The sequence below is a fragment of the Stylophora pistillata genome, chromosome 10 (assembly GCF_964205215.1).
Source record: "Stylophora pistillata chromosome 10, jaStyPist1.2, whole genome shotgun sequence".
NCBI lineage: Eukaryota > Metazoa > Cnidaria > Anthozoa > Scleractinia > Pocilloporidae > Stylophora > Stylophora pistillata.
This window is the reverse complement of record NC_142528.1, coordinates 10,422,438-10,443,775: the sequence shown is the minus strand read 5'-3', so window position 1 is coordinate 10,443,775 and position 21,338 is coordinate 10,422,438. Positions and strand designations below refer to the sequence as shown.

General features: G+C 39.6%; 2 protein-coding genes and 1 pseudogene across 3 annotated transcripts; 1 reads left to right on the top strand and 2 right to left on the bottom strand.

The window, feature by feature from the left end:
- The first annotated feature begins 2,520 nt into the window (after nt 1-2,520).
- On the top strand, nt 2,521-7,454 carry LOC111321657 (G protein-activated inward rectifier potassium channel 3). Its single transcript, XM_022924599.2, has 2 exons — nt 2,521-3,048; nt 5,189-7,454. Exons 1-2 carry the CDS (start codon nt 2,617-2,619, stop codon nt 5,951-5,953), a joined length of 1,197 nt encoding a protein of 398 aa, XP_022780334.1. The 5' UTR covers nt 2,521-2,616; the 3' UTR covers nt 5,954-7,454.
- Nucleotides 7,455-10,100: 2,646 nt separating this feature from the next.
- LOC111321637 (G protein-activated inward rectifier potassium channel 3 pseudogene) lies at nt 10,101-12,677 on the bottom strand (annotated as a pseudogene). Its single transcript, XR_015992450.1, has one exon. The product of XR_015992450.1 is annotated as a G protein-activated inward rectifier potassium channel 3 pseudogene (transcript).
- A 3,246-nt stretch (nt 12,678-15,923) lies between these two features.
- On the bottom strand, nt 15,924-19,829 carry LOC111321644 (dynein regulatory complex subunit 10). Its single transcript, XM_022924585.2, has 4 exons — nt 18,903-19,829; nt 18,529-18,762; nt 17,488-17,559; nt 15,924-17,068 (listed from the first exon to the last, which is right to left on the bottom strand). Exons 1-4 carry the CDS (start codon nt 19,794-19,796, stop codon nt 16,775-16,777), a joined length of 1,494 nt encoding a protein of 497 aa, XP_022780320.1. The 5' UTR covers nt 19,797-19,829; the 3' UTR covers nt 15,924-16,774.
- Nucleotides 19,830-21,338: the final 1,509 nt, after the last annotated feature.

The window sequence follows — 21,338 nt, the reverse complement described above, 5'->3', positions numbered from 1 at the left end:
ATATTTTGGGGGCCACGGTTTTAGCTAAAACCGTGGTCCCCCAAAACTTACTTACATAGATTAGCTATTGTCGCAGTTTTCTTGTAACACACAGCACAATCTAGGTCTGGCAGAATATTACTGATAACCTTCTAATACGGGCATGACTGCAGTTGAACGTAGTCTTGAAGACAATAGTCCTGCTTGACCGAGATCTATGTTTAGGTGGCCGGGAGATCCATTTCTCCCTGTCGTGGTAACGCACACCGTGAAACAGCGGCAGTAAAAGCTTAAATGGATACCCTCTAAGTCGCAGTCGCTTCCAAAACTTATCCCTAGTCTCCGAGAAAGACTTAAAGGAAGAACTGTTTCTAGCATATCTCATAAGCTCCCCTTTTATAAAAGCTTTCTTGTTGCTATAGGGGTGAAACGACTCGAATGGTATGTACAGATATTTCTTAAGAGGCTTCTGAAACGTAGAGAACTGCAGCTCGCTTGAGGAATTATCCCTTGCAGAAAGCTTAGCTGTGTTTCCGGTTAGCTAATTGAAATCTGAACAAAAACTAATTATCGAGAACATCGTGGGAAGGAGAGATGTTTTCAAACAGTTACCGAAGGGGTTTGGAAAGAGTTTAATCTTTCAACTGGTGCCTAGAGTGTTAAAATTCTTGAGCTCGAAAGGCCACGGATTCTCTTCTACTCCCTTGGTCATTGTCATTTCACCTCATTTGTCGATTGTTGAAGACCAAGTTATTGGGAATCGATGCTGCTTTCATTGGGGAAAACAAAATTAAACCAAAGACAAGGAAATAGTGGATGGAAAGGGCGGGTTTGCTTTATTGTAAATGTCAGCTTAGAACCTACATTTAATAAACTAAAGTTTCCACGCTTAGCTTTTCTTTTTTTTTTTTTTTTAGGCGAAGATTAGATATTAGATTTTGGCGCGCACAGAAAGCTGCGTAAGCGCCAGCTGCTCGACATACCTGCGTGGCCCGCGCGACGAAATAGCCTCACGGGATTGCAAAAGTTTCAGTTACAGCAAATTATACAAAAAATCTACACTGGTAGAAAGATTTAAGCTTACATCTCGTTTAACGTTTAAAGTGACATATCAATGCCTGCAACCATTATGTTTTATACGAACCTAGCAAACTTTTAAACACGTTCTCTTGTGATACCTGCGAAAGTATTCACTATAATAGGCCATTTTACAGTTGTGTACTTAGTTGCCAAGCCTTTGATTTGGAGTGAGGCTGAAGGTGACCTTGTCATGATAGAGACCTGTATCTAGTTAGCATGATAACAAAGTGATTTACCAGATACGGTGAATATATGAAGTTCATATATTTTGAACTGCAGTTATAGATACGAATGATGCACGATCCTCGCAGTAGAGAGCGCTATTTATGCAATAGCGAAAATCAGACCTGAAAAAAATCAGGCTTGTACGGGATTCGAACCACTGACCTCTGCGATACTAATGCAGCGCTCTACCAATTGAGCTAACAAGCCAACTGAGAGCAGGCCGTTAAGTTGATTCGTAATAAACCCGTGATGATAAATCAGATACGGTGAATATATGAAGTTCATATATTTTGAACTGCGGTTATAGATACGAATGATGCATGATCCTCGAAGTAGGGAGCGCTATTTATGCAATAGCGAAAATCAGACCTGAAAAAAAAAAGAAAAAAAAAAAAAATCAGGCCTGTACGGGATTCGAACCACTGACCTCTGCGATACTAGTTCAGGTCTGATTTTCGCTACTGCATAAATAGCGCTATCTACCCCGAAGGATCGTGCATCATACGTATTTAATACCGCAGTTCAAAATATATGAACTTCATATATTCATTGTCTCTGATTTATCATCAAGGGTTTATTACGAATCAACTTAACGGCCTGCTGCCAGTTGGCTTGTTAGCTCAATTGGTAGAGCGCTGCACTAGTTCGCAGAGGTCAGTGGTTCGAATCCCGTACAGGCCTGATTTTCGCTATTGCATAAATAGCGCTATCTACTGCGAAGGATCGTGCATCATACGATTCTGATAATGTTCCCACACAAGAGCGACCACAACAGCGAGCACAAGAGCGTGGTTACTACTAGGTTACTACTGCGCATGAGCAGAATATTATGTGAACTTCATATATAAATTGTATCAGAATATTATTTGCTGCAAAACGGAGTTAGACGGTAGTACGCATGCGCAGACCATTAATTGCAGGTCACGTTGTTGGCTCCCAGCCAATGAAAATGGGGGAAAAAATCCATCGAATGGTAGACAATTGTTTGCTGCGTATTCTGCGTTAATCAGTTTGATGATCAACATTTTACTGGTAGTTCATTACAAACGGATGCCAGTGCTGCACAATACAATGATTATGATCATCTCAGGTTAAGATCCTCTTAGTTTCCGTATTTCTATGTGTTTGACACAATGTTTTAACAAAACTCGTGAACGTTTGCTTCCTTTCTCTCACCTTTCTTTCTCCCTATGTTACTCTCTCCATGCACTCGACCCATGCCCCCTCCACAATAAAGTAAACTTGCTCTAGTCTTCCGCAACATACTAGTTATCGTTTTCATTCTCAACTGGTGCACAAGATTATCATGTGAATGCCCATTTCCAACAAGACATGGATTCTGCTATCTCAAAAGAACGTCTCGTGGACGAAGACTTCCAAAGTGACCAGTTAGACGAGGAAACAGAGCCCACGACTGCAGTTAACGCCGGAACTAGTTTTGTCCATAGAGGAAGCATTGGCGTTTCTATATCTTCCTCGTTGATCGGCTCCGCTTCAATTCGCGGTGAAACTCAAAGCAAAAATTCGCTGGATTCCGGCAAACGCCGCTTAGTCAACAAGTCAGGCGAGCTGAAAGTTCTTGCAAAGAATGTTCCTCGTAAAACAAGACTTTATCTTGCAGATATATTCACGACTATGATCGATTTGCGTTGGAAGTGGGTCCTACTCATATTCGTTGCCAGCTACATTATTTCATGGGTTGTTTTTGGTTTCAGTTGGTGGCTGATAGCGTATGTGAGAGGCTCAACAGTCTGTGTTTGGAAGGTATGTTGCGCACATTTTCTGGTACTTAAGATTTCCGTAAAATGCAGTCGTCCATGACAGTCAAAATAAATTATAACATGAAAATCATTGAAGTGCCCCTGAGATCAAAATTTTTGTACATTATTTTTTTTCATTTTCGTGTTTAGCGTGACTCCTTCACCAACCCTGCCAAATTTCAATTTAGTCCGAGCACCAGAAGTATCTTTTTATGGGTCGTTAAATTCGCGATTAAGCGTCCGCCATTATTTGCTTATGTTCCGGAAGGTGATCGCAGGACTCAGAGGAAGTAACGTCAAAGACTTAACGCGAAAATCTCACATGGCAAAATGTCAAGCAAACATAACAGAGCTTGTGGGGATGGCGTTGGACTGGACAGGGAGTCTTCTGTCAAAGCAGGGGTTGGCTTATGCCAATTTTTTGTTATGTTTTTTTTCCTGAGAGATTTTCTTAAAAAAAAAAAAGAAATAATTATACTATGAGCAAACCTGGGTAAAAATTGCCAACTACCTTTACCTGCTCCCTGAAGCATAAGTCCCTTGCCAGATTTCAGTGAGTTTATAGCTCTCTTTAAATTTTCCAAAATTGAGTGGAATATTCTTGCTCCAAGTCCCTCTGAGTGTAAATCTTCTACTGGTTTACAGTGTAAAGTATTTATTCACCAAAGCAAGGAACTACACTCTCAAGGAAATAAATAAGTAAGAAATGTCATTGTGCAGCCTTTGCAGGTTTTAACTTAAGCAAAGTTTTTGATCGAGTGTGATAAGTAATCTGATATTGCCATGAATGCTGTGCACTCTGTGAATGGTACCAATGAGATGCAAAACTTCAACCAATTGCCCCTCTGTTATTTATGTTTTCCCATGCTTTAGGTGGTTTGCTTGTTTTTACTCTGAGTTTTGAGGGGCTCCTTGTCATATTTAGTTGGTTCTGATTGGCTATTCTGAGTACTTTGTTTTTGGTTTAACCACACACAGTTGAAAAAATTTCAACAAAAAGGTGAACAGTCTCATTGTGCAGACAGTAGGTAATTATTAAGACTTAAAGCCTTGGATTCCACTGGTCTATTTATTAGATGTGAAAAATTACCTCACACCTCCATACTTGGTTGGAATTTCCCATGGGATTATTTTAGCGACAAAATTCAAACGAGAGAGGAGGAAAATCTTCTACAAAATTATTTAACCCTATTTTTAGAATAACTAATCTTTGTCAGGATAAGGACTAAAGTTGAATTAAAATTTTGTAGCTCACACCTTTAAATTTCTCCATCCTAGATATCCATTGTCCAAGATATGTTCAGAAAAACTTATTTATTGGCTTACCCTTGATTTTTATTAAGAACATTTGTTATCTTGCCAATTGATGGTGATTGCTAGAGATGTTTGTAATCATGAATAGTTTCTAAGGGTAGCTGAATTGGAATTCCACAACTTCAACCATTGAGTCCTCCCTAGTACCCACTCTAATTTGGTACTCTGAGGCACTGAAATCAACTCCTTTTCTGTGAATTATGAAAAGCCAACTGGGTTTGCCTCCCATCAATTGGAATCTTTCAACAAGTTCCCATCTTTCTCTTATTCTGTTTACCCACATGAAGCTTTGGACCTTGCTGATTGTAACAGTATGTAATAGCTGCAGATCCAGACCTCGAGTGAAGTGGAGGGGGTGGGGCGTTTTTGTTTGTGCATGTTCACCTGCTGTCTTTTCTCCCTTCTGTGTTTATCTTTTTACCCAAAATAAGGGAGGGTGGCAGGTCCCCCATTCCCCTCCCCTAGATCCACCACTGCATAGGATGCCTGTCACATGTGAGCCTGGCAATTGCTTAGCTACTCATGGAGTTCTCTTTAGCTCAGTTACAGAGCACTGAAGGGCAGAAATCAAAGGTCTGGGGCTTTATTCTATTGGGGACTCAGAATTTTTTTCTTTGTCCCTCAGTCATGACCAGGAAAAGAAATTGCTTTAAATATCTTTATTTCATCACCCAACTCAAAATTTACCATCTTTCTCATTTAATTTGAATTCTCAAACTGTTTATCTACCGACTGTGTCTCTAACTGGTAGAGATGTGGTAAGTTAAAGTAAAATAAGTAACGTGAGTTTTGAATCGCTTGTAATAATCTTAACTTCTGTCTTCCAACAGGTTAGCAGCTTCACAGCTGCTTATCTTTTCTCCGTCGAGACCCAAGAAACAATTGGTTATGGGCAGAAAGCTATCACCACAAAATGCCCCGAGGCAGTCATACTGTTGCAACTTCAGAGCCTTGTGGGATTAATTATCGATGCTTTCATGCTAGGGTTGACATTTGCCAAGCTTTCGAGACCGCGAGAGCGAGGGAAGACTGTTATGTTCTCGGAGTATGCTGTTATAGCCCCGAGAGATGGCAAAATGTGTCTGATGCTTCGAATTGGAGACGTGAGAAAGAGTCAAATCGTTGACGCATCTGTACGAATGCAGCTATTCAGAACTCATACTACTGCAGAAGGAAAGGAAATCCCGTTTTACCAAGAGAATCTTAAAGTGTGCTACGACTGGCGTGACCCTGACAACGACTTCAGGAATAAACTGTTCTTAATCTTGCCTTTAGTAGTCATTCACATCATTGACCAGAACAGTCCCTTTTATGAATTCACACCTCAAATGCTCCAGCGGTCAGACTTCGAAATAGTGGTAGTGTTGGATGGGGTGGTTGAAGCGACCGGACTGAACACGCAGCCCAAGTCCTCTTACCTCAGCAGTGAGATCTTGTGGGGCTATGACTTCTGTAACACTCTGGAGAAGTCTCAATTCAGCGCGAAAGGCTTTTACCATGCCGATTTTTCTAGGTTGAATGACGTACATGTGGTTGAAACGCCAAGGTGTTCACCGAGAGAGTATTACAGGCAGAAACAACCAGAAGACGCCTAGAAATGTGTATCTTTTCATTCCGTAAAGTGTTTCCTCTTCCCCGGAGTAGGAAGAATCAGTGCCACAGCGTTCAAAGTCGGGTTGCGTTATTGGACCAATTTTGTCTCTGTTCGCGCCAATTTCCCGCGCCAAATTTCAGAGGAAAACATAAGGAACGAAAGACTGCTGTCACGCAATATATGTGAATAAAATTGAATCACTCAGAGAAATCTGCAAAAAGACACAAAAGTAGGGAAAAAGAAATCTGGAGAGATGTCGAATGTAAAGTTTGTTTTAATTAAGGGTATTCTGTTTTTTTACCATTTTGTGAAAGATTTCTGTATCACCCTATACTATTCAAAAACAAAGCAATAGTCTCCTAGATCTGTGCAACCAAGAAAGTTTGCAAGTAAGACAGCAGGTTTGGTGTAATGATTGTTACAAAGTAGCAAATGGGGAAAGTTGTTTTCTGCCTTAAAGTTGACATTTTTGTTATCCTTGCACGCAATTTTGGTACAGGTGATGTGGAAGGGTCGGCAACAGCGTTTTCTTGTCATCGCAAAACGATCCGACGAGACATTCAGTACGTCTACAACTGTTTAAACTATTCTTTAATTTATTTTCTTATCTTGTGATAAAAAGGATTGCCCCTACAAAAAATGTATTCAATCGCTGTAAAATAACACCAGTTAAAATGAAACTTGGGTTCAATTCTTTTCATGTCCTTTACAGATCATTTTGATTTTTCCATGCTTTTCTCATAGGTTGTTTATTTTCGCCCAAGTATACATGATAATTGAAAGTGCCAGCCACAGATTGAGGTGCTTAAAAGACAGAAAGAGATAGATGATAGATAGATAGTTTAATCATCAATACTTTGCAGCCCGAGGGCATGTGCACGATCCTTCGCAGTAAAGCACTATTTAAGCAATAGTGAAAATCAGACCTGAAAAAAATTTCAGGCCTGTACGGGATTCGAACCACTGACCTAGTATTGAACCACTGCACTAGTATCGCAGAGGTCAGTGGTTCGAATCCCGTACAGGCCTGAAATTTTTTTCAGGTCTGATTTTCACTATTGCTTAAATAGTGCTTTACTGCGAAGGATCGTGCACATATACGTTTCATAACCGCAGTTCATACATATGTTTCATATGTTTGTTGTTGTTTGATAAAACTAAGTACAGTAAACATAAAGGTACATAAAAAATATAAAAAAGCGTGTAAAAAAGTATATAAAAAAATACTAAAAATCTACGTATATATATGTAGATTTGGGGGTAGAGTCTACCTTGGCATAAAGTGCTCAATGCTGTGGTAGCAGAGCTAAGTATACATAAGTTAAAGAATTAAAGAGGACGCATCGATTCTCTGTGACTCTGAGTTTCGCACCTAAGGGCTCGTCAGACAGAACTTTATTCAATGAAGAACATACCTCCTATACAAATTAGATAAGTAGCTAATTAATTCACTAGTGTGATGATCTGATCTACGTGTGAAATAAAGATTCTAGAGAGCTATTGCTGGCGGCTTGTGAAATTTGCTTAGTAAAACTTCAGGCGGCATTTAGAAATGAGTTCTGTTCTTTTGTTTAATAAAGACGGCCTCTTAGCTCTAAGTAAAGTTTTTCTGTGAGACACATATTATAGACATTGCCCGCTTTTCAACTCGCACCAACTTGTCTATTAGGTACTTTGGCAGGGCATTAAAAAGACGGGTGCCGCGTACGTAAGAACAGAGCGTATACAAGCTGTGTAAAAAGTGAACATATCTTGCCGAGGAACTCTTGGTCTTTTTAGCTGCACTAAAAAATACAGACACTTAGTTTTGAAGCTTTTTGGGTCTGTGAATACGAAGTTTGCGAGCCGTAATTTGTTAGTAAATTGTCTTGTGCTTGTGGTAAACGAGGTAAATTTCAGCAGCGTAGGTTCGTGCGCATGCCTATGCCTGAACCTATCTTTTATATGTCTCGAAGGAGATTTTTGGGCCAAACTTCAGGATCACCGGTTACCTTCAAGTTTGGATGAAAATCTAGCGGTTACCTTCAAGTTTGAGTGAAAGTTTGGATTGTGGTTTAACAAATATCCACATTAAAAGCCTCAACTGGAAGTTATTTCGCGGTCATCTGATCACCACTGAACAATTCCTGACAGACTGCGCACGACGTGGTATTCAGGGTAGCAGCCATTGATCTTAGAGCAAGGTCTTTCTTTATTCTAGTGTTGGAAGTTATGAGGGATTGCTTTGCTTCGTGATTGACCTGGAAAACCGCGGCTCTCTTTCAATCAGTTGCACGTGTAATTAACGTGACTAAAACCACCCCCGTCTTAGACACTCGTGGTTGTCCACCCTTACGGGCTTTTACATGAATTTTAATTGAATGTCCATTAGCTCCTTGGGATCTTTATTATCCTAGGTTGCCTTGATATACTAGCAGTCATGAAATCAATTTCTTTTTTTAACTTGTTAACTCAGTATTAGTCGAAAAACGTTCGATCGTTGATTCAGCAAACATATATTGTCCTACGCAGTGATCGTAAAGTATTCCAAAAATCTAAAATTTTACGAAACGTCTCCATTATGAATACCCCGTTTTGTCCGCTTCCACTACAAACCCACAGAGATATTTTCGGACAGTATGCCCTTCGGGCAACCACCCTTTCTAGTTATTACCACAGCCCTCGATTTTATTGTTTACTTTTTCTTTGACCTGACTATTTCCAGTGACAATCATATGATGAGGTGGCTGATCATGCAATAAAGCCCAACCCAACGTAAATCATCGTTCAACTATTAGGGAGGACAAAGCAGAAGGAAAGACAGAAATCAAGGCTGAAGGGAAAAAAAGTGTAACCACACATTGAGAAAAAAGTGTCAACATTACTGAGCTGGATCTTTTTCGTTCTGATCAACCTTCCGGCCGCAAAGAAACATGTTAAGACGTGCAGACATGTAGTAGCATTTGCATATAGAAAACCGGATTATAAAGGGCCCCGGATTTACGCAACAAAACCGCGAATAGCGTTCCGCGCGAGTAATCGCGAGGCACAATGACACGCGTGTAGTGGTCGTGTCACACTCGCGAAAGGAACACGCAATTTTCTCAATGTTGGTTTAGCGGACAATAACGACAATATGAAAAATGACACTCATGATTCTTGCAGCTGTATCATTCAAAGGGTGATAAAGCCCGCATTACATTTAAAGTTATTCATGAGCCGTGACGGACAAGTTCTTATTTGTTACGAGCTCCAATTTGTTATCATGATATTACTATATGCGACTCATTGGTCCGATGTTTCGATGTTTTTTGTTCTCAAACTGTTATTGTGTTCCCCAGGAAACAAAGTATTATTACTTCGCTTATATAGCACTAACGGTTTTCAATACAAGGTCCTTTACGGGTAGTTTCTTCCTTGACAACAAACAGAGCCCTGCAGCATGTCTGCCTCTTGGAATAATTCACAAGAAGACTTTGGGAACCAAGGAAAAAAACTTCGTAACTTCATCAAAGCGTCAAAGCTATCTCTAGGACATTCATCTCCTGCCAACTTGAGAAGATATTAGCACATTTAATCACTAAGATCGCTTGAAAACGTACGTCCTGTTGAGGCGTATGATGATGTAATAGTATTTTGAGTTAAATCACGCGAAGTCAAAATTGATACTGGTCACACAGGTCGTTTGGTGAAAAATTCGCGTGATGTGCACATTCTATGATTGATTATTCTCAAGTTGTATGTTAAATCGCTGTTTAAAAGACTTAAGCAGTATTCGGAGGTAATTGCGAGGGACAAAAGGGGCTAACTTTTTGCAACTTTGGATTATCGCCGGAAGGCCTGTTTAAGGATCACAGTCAAAAGAACTTTTGTTTGCTTAAAAATTACGAGACTTTGGGATTAACAATATCGACTGGCCGACGACAACAAATTGCCCTATTATCACCAAGAAGGAATGCATACGTAAAGTAAATTATTTTTGTGAGGAAACTGCAAAAACAATGACTTATTATGACCCAAGGTCGGGCATAGCCTGCAAACAAATAGAAATATCGAGAACAAAACTGAAAGACAATTTTTCAGTTTGGTTGTCGACGAACCGCAAAACCATTTTGGCTTAAAAAAACCAAAAAAACAAAACAGCTCATTAAGACGAAAAAAGGCACGGATTTTAACTTTTAAATATTCTTCAAGATGGTTGTATTTCAAAACAACAAATTAAAGATCCAACAACGGTTTGTTTGACAAAAATAATTGTTTTCCTTTTCAAAATATTTACATGCGTCAGAACTTAGCCATCTGCTCATCGTTTTAAATATCTAAAATGTTACAACCCGCTTTTTATCGATCACCTTTGTTCTCCAGAATATGGTAAAAAAGAACGTTCCGTTTCATTTTAAAAGCATACCTATCTATAACTCGCAATAAGCGATAACGAAATCATTGAATAAAAAAAAAGGAGTCCTTCGTGATAAATTGAGTCAACAGCTCTTTAGGTAAACAGTTTGAAACAAGTGATAATATAAATCAATTTTTTTTTCGGCACATTGTGCGAGGGCCTAATAAAAACGTTGGCTTGGCCACTTAAACAGGTGCCAAACGCTGCTCATTTAGGTACACAGGAGCGATTAAAATAACATGACTAAAATTGACTTAAAAGATCAAAGATCTCTGCTTGAAGGCTAATCAATTGTCTATGAACAAAAACGATAAAACAACCGAGAATGTTATATGCGTTTTGAATACAAATGATAGACTAGTAGCTCTCACAGAGCTGAAAAAAAAAAAAAAAGAGATGTTTTCGAAGAAAACAGTGGGACATTCAATTATGTCTAGATTGTTCGCTTGTTTCAATCTCTCGTTTCATTCACGAATGAGTTGCCAGCCCAAAGCAAATCGTTATAATTTAGTCACTCCATCTTGCTTTCCCACGTCGCCGTTCGGAATCAAGGCTACCCCACTGCGATCGTTGCGCGGGGCTGCGTCCGTCTCGTTGGTGTTTCCCAATTCTTTCATTTCATGCTGTTGGGAATTTGAATAAGAACAATCTGTATCGTTCTCGTCAAGTCTTCTCTCGTAAAATTTCTTAGCACCCTCTCGCGGGAGCTCCACCTCAAATGTTTCGTGAAACCGCGAGACGTCAATGTCATAGCAGCCATCGTTGATTGACGTGTCTCTATACTTCATGATGTCAACAAATAAATGTCCCCAGTGAATTTCATCGCCCACGTAAGATGTTCTAGCTTGCATAGTCATGCCTGTAGGCTCCACAATCCCTTCCAAAAGTACAACAATTTCGAAGTCCGTTATTAGAAAATCATCGGGCGAAAAATCGTAAAAAGGGCTCTCTTTATTAATTTCGTGTAGCAGAACTACCGGCGCAAATAAAAATATTTTTTCGTCATCGTCGTTGTCCATGTCATAAGTTATTGAAAGGGGCTGCCTAAAACAACCAATTTCTTCTCCCTCGAACGTGACGTACCGACGGATAAGAAAAACACGAATGTGTGACTCTATGAGCTGTCTTTTTCGTAGATCCGCAACTCGCATCATCAAGTAGAGTTTGTCATCACGCGGACCTATAACCGCGTAGCGTGAAAATAGAATAGTGCATCTTCGCTTGTGAGGGCGCGAAAGTTTGGCAAATATGAGCCCTAGCATTGTGGAGGAGATTAACAAACCAATGATACATTGTATTAGCAGACAAATTACTCCTTCCGGACAGTGCGGTGTGACTTGTCGGCCTCCATAGCCAATCGTTGTTTGCGTCTCTAAGGAGAACAGGAACGCTGAAGTCCACGAGTCAACTTTCTCAATACATTCGATGTCGTGGTATTTCTTACGGTAGCTGTAAATTCCCCACCAAATAGTCCCAAACACCAACCAACTAACTATAAAAGACAGTGAGAAGATGAGAATAACGTATCTCCAGCGAGCTTCGATTAGAGTCGTGAAGTGGTCAGAAAGATAATACAGTTGTCCACGATCGGGTACGTTCACGTAATTCACATGTATTCGTCCTCTCTTGTCCACCAATCTTCGCCGTTTCATCTTTCGTGAAACTGCCCTTCCATTGCGATGTTTAGGACTTTTTTCTTCCCTGACTCGAGGAACACTTTGAATATTATCGAGATCAAGTTCCATCACAGCACGTTTTACTCTAGTCAGGACTCGACGGTAGTTTATAGAACTGGACTGAATTGTTGTGTGATCTTCCACCTTGACACACTTTCGCCGAACAACGAGTTGGTAAGAAATTGATTGTCGCCGTAGTTTATATCCCTTTGGCTTGTTTATCGTCGTCCAGTATCAGCACAAGTGCTATTGCCCACTGATACGAGCCAGGACGGAAATAAAATGTGAAATGCGTGTGTAAAGACTCGTATAAATATGGAACAGTTGACAGAAGAGGTATGCTTCATTAGGTCTGTCGGTACCTGTCAGGAAAAGTGTACATTCAAAGTTTTGATTGGTTTTTAAGCTCGACGCTTCACGCTTTGCCGCCTTGAAACTCACAATTGACCTACATCTGCATAAAAATGCGGCTTTCAGCGTCGATTATTTAAATCTTTATATGCCTAATGACCACGAGATTGAAAAGGTCAATAAGGAGAGGACACGACATTTGAGTACTGCGTAATTTCCCAGCCGGCCCAAGTAGCTGTCATGAACTTTGTTTGACGGCCCAGAATAACGAAAACAGATCCCTCGTGAATAACAAATTAATGGATTTGTTGTAAAGTGATTTTTGTGTAATTAGCAAAATGATCTACTAGTATCAGATCTTACACCTCTTTTATTGTTGTTTTGTTACGTTTTTGTATGACGAGTCACCCGTGATCGCGAGGGTTAACTCGCGTGCATAGCGTGTCCCAACTCGCGAGACTGACGAAAGCCCTCTTGAAATATTCAAGGAGGGCTTCTACATACCTTTTTCGCCCTTCCGTGCATCAGAGTTTACATTATTACAAAGTATCAAACGAAGATTTATGGGATAATATCAATAGGATTTAGTCCGTGCACGTATCAAAAATGTTAGTTCCGCTGGCTTGTCTGCGCAGACTCAATAGTCTTAACTGCCAATGTTTTTATCCGTGTCGTCATCAATGCGTTATTCGAAGGGGAAATTGCGCTACACCCATCACCTTTCAGATTTCATTATCGTGTGATTTCATTATGTTTAGTGATTTAACACTTGTCCTAGAAAAAGAGTCTAATAGACATGTACGTTAAGATTTGTATTTAATTTAGTACCGGTACTGACGACACCAAGGTACACACTATACTCCAAAGGCGTTCAATGGGTTGTCACGCAACACTTTTCAAGTAGTGAATAACATCCAAGGACATCGATAGTTCTGAAGAACTACCAATCCTCTCTGCGTACCAAAGCACCTTGATGAAAGTCACCCTGCAGTCTCTGCCATGTCAAGACCATCAATTACCTTACATTCAAGAGTTCCCTTGTATCTTCTACGAGTACGGATTTTCTTATTTATCCACTTGATCTTTTTTTTTCTTCATCCGTTGTATTAACGAAAGATGAAGGAGAACACCTAAAAATACGTGATCAGGCAACATGTATGGAATAAGAGGCTAAAATGAGTAATAAGCTTGGTATGTGTTCCTGAAGCGGAACAATAAATGCTGAAAGTCGGCGGAGTAAAATCCCGTGAAAGAGAGAGAGACAATAATAATAATAATAATAATAATAATAATAATAATGATAATGTTTTTAGGTATTACTCCACTTTACTTAAAATCACCAAAAATATTTACAAAAGTTTGATAAAAACCCTAAAAATCGAAAAATACATTAAAATGTCCAGAAGCTAAGAAAAACACACCTCGTCTACGTTTACTTCTCGAGCTTTTCGATAATAATAAAGATGATAATAATAATGATAATAAAATGATTATAGGGATAACAATGATAACAGTAATTTTAAGTCTCTTGACAAAGAAAATGCAAAGTCTTCAAAAGTTCAACGCAAAAGAATAAGAAAAATTTACTATAAAAAATAATAAAAATAATCTTTAACTGATGAGTTTAAGGAAGTCTTGTTCGACCCTTCTCTACTTCCAGATCCCAGTCTTTAATGTCTAAGTTCCTCCTTCTCGGGGTTCTAGATCCCATTAGACAAAGGAGCGCGCTCCGCAAGAGAGCAAAGGAAATTTTCGCTCTGACCCATGAAATTGTTGTGGAGTAGCTCTCTTGCTTTTTTTGCAGATAATAGCTCGGCTAATCTTGAGTGGTACCTCAGGCATTCGTCAGCCATCCCCCCCCCCCCCGACGTTGTAAATACCAGTGGGGTGAAAGTGCCTTGCTCTACTTCTGTTATACGGGAGTTGTATTTTCGCTTCTTTTCATTTTCATGAATCCTGTAAATCTGCTTGGGGCTAAGATCTCTGTATGAGTCTGCGTTGGGATGACACACCGTTTTATCGAAAAAAGCAGCCCGCTGTCGCTCCCAGAATCCCGTCGAGGCGTGCGTCAGGGGCTTGATTAGTCCCTCTGGGAAATTCTTCGCCTGCAATAGGTTGTAAAGCTGGTTCCACCTGCACCTCGTAACAAACCATGTCGAGCAGCTCGGCCTGTAGATCGCGTATTTCATTGCGACGCTGAATGACTAAGCCTCTACGCTGGCAGATCATCGCGTGATCCACTGTAAACAAGCTCCCACAAACACATACTGGCGTAACTAGCTTGTGGCTGAGATCTTGCAAACTCCGCCAACCTGGTCACTTCTTTCACCCACTTTTCTACCTTGCTACCCACATATTGCTCAAGATAAGACCGAGAGCCCAGCGCAGCGCCAAGGTGTTTGCGTCCCTCGGTGGTGATGTTGATACCAGTCACTGCAAAAATTTCCTTCGCGTGGCCTTCCTTTTCCGGCTTAACAACAAGCCAGCATTTCTTGGAGTTAGGATAGTATCCAAGGGTCGGACCAGCCTCTCTCAACTCATCCCACCATTGCTTATTATTATAATAAGCAATGGTGGCGTAGCAATAAGCAATTATAATGGTGGTGTAGCTAATAAGCAATAATAAAAATTATAATAATAATAATAACAATAATAATAATTTTTTTTTAATAAAATAGTTGACGACTTAAAGAAAACTCTATTGACAGTACTGGTAAATGTCACTAAATAATGATAATAATAATGATAATAATAACGATAATAATAAATATAATCTTTTATTCACCATAATCACAAAAATTATAACAAAAATTATGATAAAATGCTTGAAAGTCGAAAAAAATGTGTTAAAATATCTAATAAAAATGTAAGAAAAACTAGAGGATACACAATATGATAGCGTTAATTCACTCTAATCATCAAAAATATTTGCAAACAAATTAAGATAAAATCCTTAAAAATCGAAAATACATGAAAATGTCGACTAAAAAATTATCTAATAATAATAATAATAATAACAACTGTCGGATAATAATAATAATAATAATAATAATAATAATAATAACACCTTTATTTAGACACGATAATGTTTAGAGCTGAACAGCTTGTGGGGTCGTGTGTAAATGCAAATAAACTCTAAATTAAATAAATTCAAATGATGATGGTTTTTGAGCGGAGAGGGGATAACCGGAGTACCCGGGGAAAAACCTCTCGGAGAAGAGTAGAGAATCAACAAACTCAATCCACTTAGGACGCCTGGCCCGGGAATCGAACCCGGGACACATTGGTGGAAGGCGAGCGCTCTCACCACTACGCCAACGCTGTCGTACAACGAGAAAGGAGAGGGAACACCGAATCATACTTGACCAGGCAATATGTATGGTACGAGAAACTGAAACGAGTAACTTGAAGTTTGGCATGTGTTCCTGGAACTGGAGAATAAATGCTTTAAGTTGGCGGAGTAAAATCCCTTAATAGGGAGAGACAATATTCATCATTCCCACGTGTAATGGTAACCAAAATAAGCTTACGAGCTAAACAGAGCAAAAACCATCATAGAGCGCAAACTCCGTAAAAACATTCTTTATTCCTATTTGACCTACCCTGGTACGAGGAGTTATTCAATGTATAACTCAGGAAGGAGTCAGAGGACGTTTATGGAATTCAACGAATTCTAGACAACTGTTAGTGGGCACTCTTATTTACTAATGAGCTAACTCACTGTCTTAGCCAAAGCGACTCTTCTGTTTGATTACTGTTTTCTTCTCAGCGCTGTTGGGCGCAAGACATGAGGTTTCGATGAAAATTTATTTCAGTGACCCTATCAACAAAATGACGATTCATTAGTTTCAAATGCAGCACTACAAACCAAGGTGGTTTCTTCTGACAAAAAAGTGTCCAAAAGTGCGGTGTTTTGTCTCCACAAAATTTTCCTTCCTTCTTACATATTTACACTATCTACACTTAAGTTCTTTAAGTTAACGAGCTCAACATATTCTTATTGCGGATGTTCCAAGCGTTCATTTCATTCAACTGTCTTACGCCAAAGTTCAGACATCGAAATAACAGTTCGTCCTCTTTCACAACGAAATACTAGCAAAAAAGAAGAAGTAGACACAAAGACGTTGGCTATGTCCCGCGCTTGAGAGCCCAAGCAAAACGACAATTAAACCGCTCACTGCTTGCTTACCCTTACCAAACTACTGTAACTAAAAAAGCAGTTTCCAGGCATGCCGAGTAAGCTCAATTTCCGTCACCCTCTTGAGTTCAGTTTTCGTCCCTCACGGGAAAAAAAAATCTTTAGGGAGGAGTATGGACTCACTTCCCAAACAGTGGATGGCTGTCGAGTCGACATTCGATGTGGCATGAACGACATGAATCGCCGTGGCTTGTTTTAACCGTTTTTTTAAATCGAAGTTTATCTTTTCTTCTTCTTTCCACCACTTTTCTTTCCCTTTTTCCCTTTCTTTCCCTTTTTCTTCTTGTTGAGCTGTTTTCTGGCTTTATGCGCTCGCCACAGAGACTGTATCAATCTCGCTGCTCGTATTTTCAAATTCAGCTCTCTTTCAGCGGCTTCGGCCTTCTCCTTTGCAATTCTCCTCGCCTCCACGATTTCCACGTACTCTTTCTCCAAGGTCTTGAAACGCTCCTCGAGTTCATTTAGCTGCCTTTTCTCCTCCGTGTAAATTGTGTCTAGGGCATCAAATTCATCCTGCAATAAGCAAAAATTTAGAGGAAAGATTTAGTGATTATGATAACATTAAAAGTAGTTTTTCAATAGCCCTGTTTACAGTTTCCAGCGCCACATTAATCATGTAACCGCATACACATGTAAACGAGGCTGAGGTTGACTCGTGCCATTTCTCTGTGAGGATAAATTTGGGGAAATTTGCAAGTGGTTGTTCCCTATGCTTCAGAGGAGGACTTAAGCATGCAACGCGGTAACCACCTCCAAAAATTGCTACAACGCTTTATCGATCTTTAACAACCATTAGCTACCCCGACGGTTTCAAACTCTCTAAAAATCCCGCATGGAAACTTGAACCAAAAGTTCATACAGAGCTGCCCACCCTGTAACTTTTTTTCTTTGTTATTCTCTTAATTAAAGGGGAAAAAAAAGAAGAGTCTTACTTGTCTTTCTCCCATATCTGTATCATACTTCTGTATCCAGTTCTCAACTTCAGTTTCGATCTTGTACTTTCGCTACAAATAGAACATTTCTTTAAGTAAACAAATTTTAAATGTACTTATAGGCCTCTTTGGAGGTTGGATGGCCGACAAACTTCTAGGAATTAAAAGAACCAAAAATCAAAATACAATACCCCCCCCGAACTGTTGGCCTGATTTAAAAAAAAAAAAAAACTCTAAACGGTAAACATTTCTTTGGTTGAAAACCAAGTCCTAGATCCAGTAATATGAGTTTCAAATCCACTCTGTGATGAAATATAACCTAACCTTAATAAAAGACAACATCATTATGTTTTTGAAGGTTCCTTTTTTTGCTATTTTTTTTGGAGGGGGTAGGGGGCAGGGTAAAAAGGGGTCTGTTGGAGAGGGAGGGTCTATGGTACTTGCATTTTGCTTTGTTGGAAAGGATGTCTAGAACTATCTTCAGAATAAAATATTTTCCCTTTAAACCCTTATGGGTGACTGGCATCTAATCTCTCCATCATTATCACCTCTCTATCAACCATTAAGGTCATGAGATTTGAAAAAATGATCACTAACTAAAGAAACTCTTAATTTTGTAACAACTTGTCTGAATCAGTACCATGGGCAGTGATCATGTATAGAAAGGTGTAGAGGATATGCCTACTGATGGATTAGTAAGAATACAATCTTACAAGGCTAGGTTGTGTTTGAAACCATTGCAAAAAAAATTTTTAAGTCATCAATATGTGTAGAACCTTTTTATTATTTACCTAACAATTTTGTTCATTTAGAATTTTTTGTTTAGTTTTTGGTTTTTTTTTCATGAGGGCCACATGTACATGCTGGCTAAAGAAAGATTGATTTTTTTTCCTCTATTATTCTTATCGTGTAAAGGGCTGAGGGGGTTTCTGCAATGGATTAGCATCTCATTCAGGGCATCGAAAGGGAGTATTACTCTAGGTTGCTTCATTAAATGGAAACTGGGATGAGCTTTTACAATAATCTTACTCCTAAGCTTACCTTTCTCAATGCCAGTTCACTCTCTCTGTGAGTGAGTGTGTCACTTTCAAGCTTCTTTTTTAACTCAATACTTTCCTGTTGTAGTTTGCTTTTCTTACTATCAGAATTCTTCATTTCTGATGCATCTTGCTTGGCTGCCTCAGTAATGACCCTACGATTTTGCTCCTCTGCATTCTTCTCCACATTATAGATGTCATTTTTCAGTCTAAGAATGATGTCATTCCTCTTGGAAATCTATACAAAAAATAATTTAGTCAAGGAATTGGTGTGTGAGATCTCTCCTGTTTGTGGGATTAAGGGGGTGAATTTCATAGGGTTGGCATATCATGATCTAAAATAATAAAGAATTAATGCAGAAAGTATGTCCAGTATACCTCATTTTCTTTATCATCAATGGCTCTTTTCAGTTCATCCTGAAGTTTTCTGCCTGTCTCACTGGATTTCATCTCTCTAGCGACAATCTGTTTCAAATACTGTCTTCTCTCTTTTTCCTCGCTTGGCGTTGTCAATAATCGCTCAAATAGGACCGCCCTCAATGTGGTCATTTCGTCGATTATTTTATTCCCTTCCACCGATCGTTCGTTCCTCAGATCTTTAAGTGCATTTACGGCGGCTGGATTTGAGGCAAACAACCTGAGAATTGTTTTAACAGAATACTTCATCTGGGTGCTCAGGGCATTGACAACTTTGAGGTCCACACTTTGATCGTCGCTGGTAGGAAGCAGGCTCAGTTGACTTGGTTTCTGGGTGAAGGATTGCCTGCTGCCGGCAGAACTTGCCCTGCTCTCCGGCAAAGCACCTGATGTGCTAGGTATTCCCTGTTCGTTCTCTGATACAGCTTGCGAAGCTTCACTGGAGCGACGCGATGAAACGATCGATGCCGTTGGGGTGGCCGATCGACTTCGCCTTTGGTCAAGTGAGAATTTTGAAATAGCTTTTTGGTAAGACGACTGAATGCGATCATGTTCCTCCAAAACCTGCACCAGATCAGATCCAAGAATGACCGAGAAACGGTTCAAGTTTTCGATGATGTATGGCAACAGGGACACCAATTCCAATCTCTTGATCGAGTCATCAACAACGGCTATCACACGTTGAGCTTCGACTGATGTGAGTTTTTTTCTCTCGGGATCTAAGACTTTGAGAGGATCTGACGTGTCTTTAACCTTTTCCTTTTGTTTTTCCTTTGTCTTGGGAAGAATTTGCTCAAAGCTTGAGGCTACAGAACCTGTTGTTTCTGCCCTGATTACAGTAGCAACCGCCGCCATGTTGGTGTGCAAAGAACTGTGTTTCCACCAGTATTAGCTGTCACCAAGGGAACCATCGCAGGCTAGGGTCACGTGATAAAAATTTCAGACTTTCCAGACTAGTGCAAAGTTGTACTTGTGAACTGCTATTGCTAACAGACTTTAGAAGATTATGTAATTACTTCAAATTAGAAAAATTCTGACATTATATTATCTAATTACTTTTTTCTGCTGCAATACGTCGCGGTAATCTTGCTTATGGTTGGAAATCTGACATATCTAATAACACTATACGAAATTTGTATAAGCAAATGTCACCTTTATTTATTTACTTATTTATTTATTTTTTAACATAACTCAATAAAATGTTAAGTTGGCTCAATTTTCAGGTTTGTTTTGCGGCTTTGTCAGAACGACGTGAATTTCGCCCCTATCCTGTCGAAGTTGGGAACCTCACTGTTTTTTTAGAGACTTAAACTGACTTAAGAAACAACCTAGCGAAAGTTTCCGTTTGGGTGGAGTGGGAGTGTTATAAGGCACTCTAGAGGGGGAGGGCCATCCTTAACAGTATTTGGCCTTCCAGTAAAGGACAATCAGTTTGAGTTTATTTTTCTTGGTGCTAGTCATTTCCAAACAGACACTTTCGAAGAGTTCGCAAAACACTACGTTCGTCCTTTGGACATGCAAAAACGAGTCGAAGCTTTTGTATTCCCGTTTTCATGGCCTTCGTTATTAGCCTGAATAAGAACTTGGCTTTACTTCGCTGCAGCACTTTTTGCATTGAAGAGGTGCAACGATAGCTCATCAAGTACACCAAGAATCCTTCTCTTAATCTTCTTTCAACACAAATAAGCATATTTTTACGTCTAATCCCCGCCAAGAGACTCATAGTCTCTTGTCCACGCTGAATCCTTTCCATTATAAAAAACCAGGACTGCACCTTTTCCCAGGGAGAGGTGGGAGGCAGGGCACTTCGATTTGCATGCAGCTGAGGCCTTTAAAACCCGTTTAAGTCAATATCCGTTCCGTATCACTAGCATGTATATTGACAAAAAAATCTCCAAGGATTTTAACGTATCGATCTCATCCAGCAACGACTAATATATTTGGACAAAATATCTTAAGTTAAAACCAGGATTATTAGTTCAACCACAAACAGCTAAGCAAAGTAAGGCCACAAATTTCTCGCAAGAAAATGAAAACGTCCCAACCCCCTCATTAAAAATATGCCTTCACCATTTCAAATTGAAGGCATCTGTTACCAGAGAGAGCCATCTGAAGTGTTTACTGAGTATTACTAGGTTCAATCGAATATCATCAAGATAAATACTGTGTATTGTCAAGTATCATTAAGACAGCTACTGATTATGATCAAGTGGTCTCGACGATATCCGCAAAAGATTGAGAGGCTTGCTTCTTGTTTTTGTTTGCAAAACGCCATAACAAGCCTCGAACTAGATGGCTAGACCATTGCTAAACTAGGCTCCCTTCTTCCTGCATAGATCCTTGAATTCTGTTTTTAAGACGAATAGGAACGGGTTTCTGCTTGTGATATCCATTTCG

Excerpts from the sequence above, each read along its gene's own strand:
- LOC111321657 (XM_022924599.2), top strand. The coding sequence starts at position 2,617 with ATGGATTCTGCTATCTCAAAAGAACGTCTCGTGGACGAAGACTTCCAA. Across the intron at positions 3,049-5,188 it reads CAACAGTCTGTGTTTGGAAG|GTTAGCAGCTTCACAGCTGC; the intron begins GTATGTTGCGCA and ends GTCTTCCAACAG.
- LOC111321644 (XM_022924585.2), bottom strand. The coding sequence starts at position 19,796 with ATGGCGGCGGTTGCTACTGTAATCAGGGCAGAAACAACAGGTTCTGTA. Across the intron at positions 17,560-18,528 it reads GTGAACTGGCATTGAGAAAG|CGAAAGTACAAGATCGAAAC; the intron begins GTAAGCTTAGGA and ends TTCTATTTGTAG. Across the intron at positions 17,069-17,487 it reads CAGATATGGGAGAAAGACAA|GATGAATTTGATGCCCTAGA; the intron begins GTAAGACTCTTC and ends TGCTTATTGCAG.